At 53.0% G+C, this 6,000-nt stretch overlaps 1 protein-coding gene across 1 annotated transcript in view; it reads left to right on the forward strand.

Annotated features, from left to right (window-relative positions):
* LAMA5 (laminin, alpha 5) overlaps positions 1-6,000 on the forward strand; it is an 86,180-nt gene that overhangs the window by 54,439 nt on the left and 25,741 nt on the right. The window contains exons 16-23 of the mRNA XM_009998736.1: positions 180-317; positions 512-564; positions 752-851; positions 1,362-1,414; positions 1,815-1,920; positions 2,614-2,713; positions 2,912-3,068; positions 5,139-5,268. Of these exons, the coding sequence (XP_009997038.1) occupies positions 180-317; positions 512-564; positions 752-851; positions 1,362-1,414; positions 1,815-1,920; positions 2,614-2,713; positions 2,912-3,068; positions 5,139-5,268 (837 nt within the window). The remainder of the gene's footprint in view (positions 1-179; positions 318-511; positions 565-751; positions 852-1,361; positions 1,415-1,814; positions 1,921-2,613; positions 2,714-2,911; positions 3,069-5,138; positions 5,269-6,000) is intronic.

Genomic DNA, 6,000 nt, shown 5'->3' on the forward strand with positions numbered 1-6,000 from the left:
TTAAAAGATGGCATGTTTGTAACCAAAAGCAAGAGCGTGTGTGTTATTTATAACCTGTGTTTGGGGTTCTCTGATGGTTGTGAAGGTCAGGCAAACAAAAGAGGTTGCGGGTGGGAAGCCTTGGATGCAGGAGTCACAGTGCCCTGCAGCTCCAGCAGTTGCCCTCCCCTCTTTTGCAGCTTGCCAGTGCTCCCAGGAGGGCTCTCTGCACAGCACCTGTGACCAGGAGACAGGGCAGTGCAGCTGCCGGCCCCGGGTGACAGGGCTGCGCTGTGACAGTTGCCTGCCCGGTGCCTATGGATTCCCACACTGCCAAGGTAACTCCTTGCTCCTCCATGGGCTGTGGGGACTCCAGTGTCTTGGGACATAGTGGTGTGGTGCTGGTAAATCATAGAATAGTTTGGGTTGGAACAGGCTTACTGTCTCCCAAGAGACTTTGCAAGGGATAAGTAACCCCTCTTAGGAACAACTGGGGTGTGAACTCTCCATAAACCCTTCCTGTCTTTTTTAGAGGGCTCCTGCAACCCCGCAGGGTTGGTGACTGCAGATCCCTCACTGGCCCCAGTAAGTATCAAATGAACCCGCCTACCCCAGCAGGTTATTTTTGTGTGATCCCCTTTTACTGACTTTGGGCTAAGTCCTTCCTTAAGCTCAGCCTGAAAGCAGCTATTACATCAGAGCAGTAGGCTTCGTGTTCAGCCACAGTGCTGCAAATTCTCACCTGCTTTTTTCCTCCCCTCCCTTTCCCCAGGGTTCCTGTGCGTGTCGGGCACACGTTGAAGGCCCAGCCTGTGACAGATGCAAGCCCTTATACTGGAACCTGACTCCAGAGAACCCCTATGGCTGCATAAGTAAGGAAACGGCATTTGCACAACCCCAAGAAGTCTCCTCTGTGCTGTAATGGTGCAAAACCCAAACCCAAGCCAGTGGGGACCATCATTGCTGGATGGAAGCGATACCCTCCCTTCCTTTTTCATCCTGAAGTGACATGTCAAAGCTGGAGTGGTCTGGGTAGCCCTCATCTGGAGAGGGGAAAGGCCTGGAGCTTTTTGCTTGGGATGAAACACAGGGCTCAGGCAATCAGTTGTGCCATTCTCAGCTCTCCCTGCAAAATTTACACACTTAATCTTTCATGACCAAATGTGCAGAAAAGGCAAAGGTTTTCGCTAGCTGTGTCCTCAACAGAGTAACTGTCCAAAACGTAAAGAGAGCCCTTGTGCTGAACTACCCTCTGCTTGGCCAGTTTGCAGCTCCTTATCCCAGCCTGGGTCCTCTGGTGTGGTGTGTACTATCCCCCATTCAGGCTGCTTCTCAGGGGCTGACTGATCTTCTGGCTTTCTCATTCATCTCCCTCTCTCCAGGCTGCAAGTGTGATACCAAGGGCACCACCAGTGGAGTCGCAGAGTGCCGACAGGTGGGTTTGCTCTTCTCTGCCTCCAGGCACCTCCAAGCATGTGCTCGGGGAGTGTTTCAGCTCCATCTCTCACAGCAGCTGCTGGAGAGGCCTGTCCTGATGCTGAGCTCTCAAAGGTTGCACCACAATCTGGGTTTGCATGAGAACACAGGATTAAGACCTGTCATAAATTAGGCACCTAAATATTTCTGGGTCTGGCCCAGGATGCCTGGATTTTTGTTTTCCTGCCTTGTTGGATGATTTAACTTATCTGGCCCACCCACGCGCAGGAAGCGCTGTAGAGCATGGAACTCAAAATGCTCCTCCAATGTCTCAAGACTAGGACCCAAATAACTGAGAAACAGCTTAGCTGTGATGAGGAATGGGAGGGAATGAGCTTCCATGCCTTCTTCTCTCCTAGGGCGATGGGCAGTGTTTCTGCAAACCCAACATCTGTGGCCAGTTCTGCTCAGTCTGCAAAGATGGCTATTTCAATATGGAGAATGCAAATTACTTTGGCTGCCAAGGTGAGCCCCCATCGTGATGTGTCGGGTGAAGAAGGGAGGCCACAAGAGCTGACCCTGGAGCAAGTGACTGTTGGCCTTGGAGAAAAGGGGCAGGACATATCCCACCTCTTGCTTTTAATCTTACCATAGTCCAGAGCAGGGGCTGGGTCTTGCTGTGGATCTGGAGACCTGAGTTCATGCTTTTGCCACTGTGGGGCACAGGTCCACCAGGTTGGGGAATGAGAGGCCAGGAAAAGTGCCCTGTGGTGCTTGAAACACTGTTGTGTTTTAACCACTGTCCTTGCAGTTCTGCCCCTTCCTTCTATTGAGAACAATTAGGTATGAACACGTGGGGTTGGCTGCTCTGCATCGTGCCCATGGGAAGCAGGGAAAGATGAGATCCAGCCGCTCCCAGCCAGCCCACATGGTCCTGGCAGGGCTGGGAAGGAGGGAGCACGGCTGCTGGCGGCAGAGCTGCGGCTCCCGGCCGTGAGGCTTTGCAGACCTTGCTCCTCCCGCAGCCGTCTGGAAATAGCTCAGCACTGAGGTGGAAGAGAGGAGCTGATCCAAGTGGGGCCGGGTTCCAATATGAAAGCGGATACAATGGAATAAAAATAGCTGCCCAGCCTCCTCACCCACTGGGGCGTGCCTTTGATTAGTGAGCAGGAGCTCGTTAGCGTGGCGGGCATGTAAACACGCGGTTCCTGCCCGCAGGCTGCGGCTGCGACGTCGGCGGGTCCCTGGGGCCGTCCTGCGAGGAGCGGAGCGGAGCCTGTCGCTGCCGGCAGAGCACGGCCGGGCCCACCTGCACCCAGTAAGTGCTACTGGGACATGCACCTTGGGCTGCTGTGCCTTCTGTTTTCTTCCTTGGGGATAGTGTCCTTGGCCACCACGAGGATGGGGACCTCATCGTCTGGGCTGCTGCCACATCAGCCGTGTGCCTGGCGGAGGTGTCCCCTTGCCTCTCCTTCCAAGTAGCCTAGCAGGTAACGGTGCTCTCTCTCTTGCCCAGACCTGCACGGGACCATTATTTCCCTGACCTTCACCACCTGAAATTCGAGCTGGAGGAAGGCACCACGCTGGCCGGGCGGGCTGTGCGCTTTGGCTACAACCCCTTGGAATTTGAGGGCTTCAGCTGGCGAGGATATGCACAGATGTCCTCCATCCAGGTATGCCTGGTGTCTCCATCCTAGCCCGGCTCCCCTGGGGGAGGATGTGGCCAGTGGAGGACTGACGTGCTCTTGGCACACATGTTTCACCCCAAGTGCTTCACAAACCCCCAAGGTCACATGATGGCCAACATAAACAACACAGTATATATATAGCCTGTTTGTACAGATATTTCCTGTAGTGCTGGGGATGACATAGACTGATGAGGGAAAAGATCCTAAATTGGGCATCCCCTGACATCCTAATCCAGTTAGACAAAGGTGGTAGCTTGGTGATTCCTTACAGGGATGTCTATAAACACTGTCTCTGGGTTTCCTTGAGGCTCTTTCATCTGACTCTGCAGTTTCCTGCAACTCTCTGAGTAGCCTTTCCTCCCTTTCCCAAAAATAAATTAGCTTCTCCTTAGCTGCCATGTTCATCTTGGACCTCTTGTTATCGTTCTGCCTCTGCTCTCGCTGCTAGATGGTTTGCTGTAACAATGGTTTACACTAACCTGGTGTTGCCTAAACCCTGAAAGTGAAGCTATTTCATCTGTTGACCCTTTCTTCTCCTTGGTGGGTTCTTCTGCATGGCCCCTTCAGAAGTGTAGCCTGTGTGGGTTAGGGAATGGGGTGCAAGGCAGCATTCTCTGACAGTCTCATCCCATGTCAGATGTTCCTTATTCTGGTGTGTGTACTTCCAGTGCTCTTCACTTTTTCATACTCAGATAAAATAACAGAGGGGCCAAGTGTGTTGGCCATTTCCTTTTGGATTTGTAGGTAGGAGCTAAGCAGCTAACTTCTGTAGGCTCCGAGACTGAAAGCTTCAGGATGGAGCTCATGCTCAAGCTCATGGCTTTTGTTTTGCATCAGGTGTTGGTATTTGGGATAGGAATAGGCCTCGACAGAAGGGCTAGCACATGGCTTTCTGCTGGCAGGTCTCACCTGTGGTTACATCTCTGCAGGATTCTTCCAGTTTTCCCTCCAGTGGGAAGACTTGTGTAACTGGAGCTTTCAGGAGCCCTCATTAGGCATCTCCCCTGGAATTGCTCTGTAGGCAGGAGGGTATTTAAGCAGGTGCTTAGATCTCTTTGAAGTGGGTAGGACTTCAGTATCTGCTTAACTGGAGTCTTCCTGAAGATGGTCCGGGCAGGCAGAGGGCTGATGCACATCAGCGGCACATTCCCTTAGTACCAGTAGTCCTTAGTGTTGCTGGTCCCTCGGGATGAGGCACCAGATCCATTTGCAGCCTTCTCTGTAGGCATCTGAGCAGAGGCCTGTAAGCACAAAGGCATGTCCTTCACCGTTGAGTTCCCTCTAGGTGGTTACGGAACACTAAGCCCAAAAGCAACATGCCAGGAACAAAAGCAAGAGCTCCTTAAAATCTTTCCTCTGGCGTGGTGTATGGCCCGGGAGAGCCAAACCACCCTGCAGTGCCAGGGCATCTTCCAGCACCTTTCCACCAAGTTCCTGCAGGCAGGTTGCTGCTGGTTAGCTGGTCCCAGAGGGGTGGTGGTGCGAGGCAGTGGGGCCGCTGTGCTTGTCTCCTCCTGGCGCTGTAGCATGTTGCTTGGGGAGCAGAGAGCCAAGGGCTGTGCTTGGGCTGGTAGCTGTCGGCGGTGGAGGTAATTGAAGGTGTGCTCTGCTTCTCTCCCCTTTCTCTCTCCCACCAGCCCAAGGTAGTGGTGACCCTCAATGTGACCTCCCCCGACCTCTTCCGCCTCGTCTTCCGCTACGTCAGCCGGGGGCCCGCCAGTGTGGAAGGGAGGGTCTCGGTCGTTGAGGAAGGAAAGTTTAATGTTTGTGGCAACTGTAAGTGCATTTTTCACTTATAGACTAACTCAGAGCATTCCACGCTGCGACATTGCTCCTCTGCCCCTTCTCTGGCCCCAGGTGTGCCCGTCCCAGGTGTGCCCATCCCAAGTGTGCCCATCTCAGGTGGCCGGCCAGAGCCGTGCCAGGGGATGGCAAGGGAGGGGGAAGAGAGGCAGGCAGGCAGGTAGGCAGGCAGGTGGGTACAGCTCTCCCACGGGGGTCCAGGAGCTGGCCCCCCAGTGACCTGTGCCCCGTGTGCTTTTTTGCTTTTTGCAGAATAAAATCAGAGTCACTGTAGACGTGAAGGAGGCAGAGCTCTATCTGTTCCATGTCATCCTGAGGTATATTAATTCAGGAGGGGCCACTGTGTATGGCAAAATTACAGCTTATCAGCCACGAAGGAGAGGTAAGGATCCCAGACTGCTCTGCTCCCCTGCACCATCGTCACCTCCTCCCCATCCCAGGCAACCTTCTGCATCATCCTTTCCAGAAGACACTTCCATATGGCTTTACCCATTAGTCCTGCCCTTCCAATTGAAAGGCTGATTTGAGTTTGCAGCCCCCTTGATTTAACAAAGCAGCAGCAAACTGGCCCCTAGTCCTGGGGCTGCACACTAAGGACTGTTATCAGCCAGGCTGGTGTCAGATAAGGCTATTGTACAATTCAATACAACCTTTCCAGCATGGGACAAGATCACCCTAATACCCCAAGCAAAACTGAGTTGAGTTTCCACAAAACCAGAATGGGCCAAGTGCTGGGAACTGGATCCAAACTTTCGCAGCTGGACATGGGTCTATTTTGCAGTTCCCCTCATGTGCAATGCTGCCCTTGCCTTGCATTTCTCCCAAGCCAGGCTCCTGGCTTCACACATGGTGCAGGGTTTGGGAGTGGCGTGGAATTACACATTAGACAGGCATTGCACTCTCATGCATTGTTTTCTCATCAAGCCACAAGCTACTGAAGAAGAAGAGCTGCCAAAAGATGGCTGAGCAAGCCTAGAGATCTGAACAACAAATATTATTGGAATCAATATGAGCAAAACTGCATGTGGACAGACCTGAGGTCATGCAAGATCCCTAGTGGGTGGCTGGCTGATTGATTTTACCCCTTCTGATGCTACAGGAACAACATCCTGCT

This window comes from Chaetura pelagica, unplaced genomic scaffold, assembly GCF_000747805.2.
Source record: "Chaetura pelagica isolate M959 unplaced genomic scaffold, ChaPel_1.0 scaffold275, whole genome shotgun sequence".
Classification (NCBI taxonomy): domain Eukaryota; kingdom Metazoa; phylum Chordata; class Aves; order Apodiformes; family Apodidae; genus Chaetura; species Chaetura pelagica.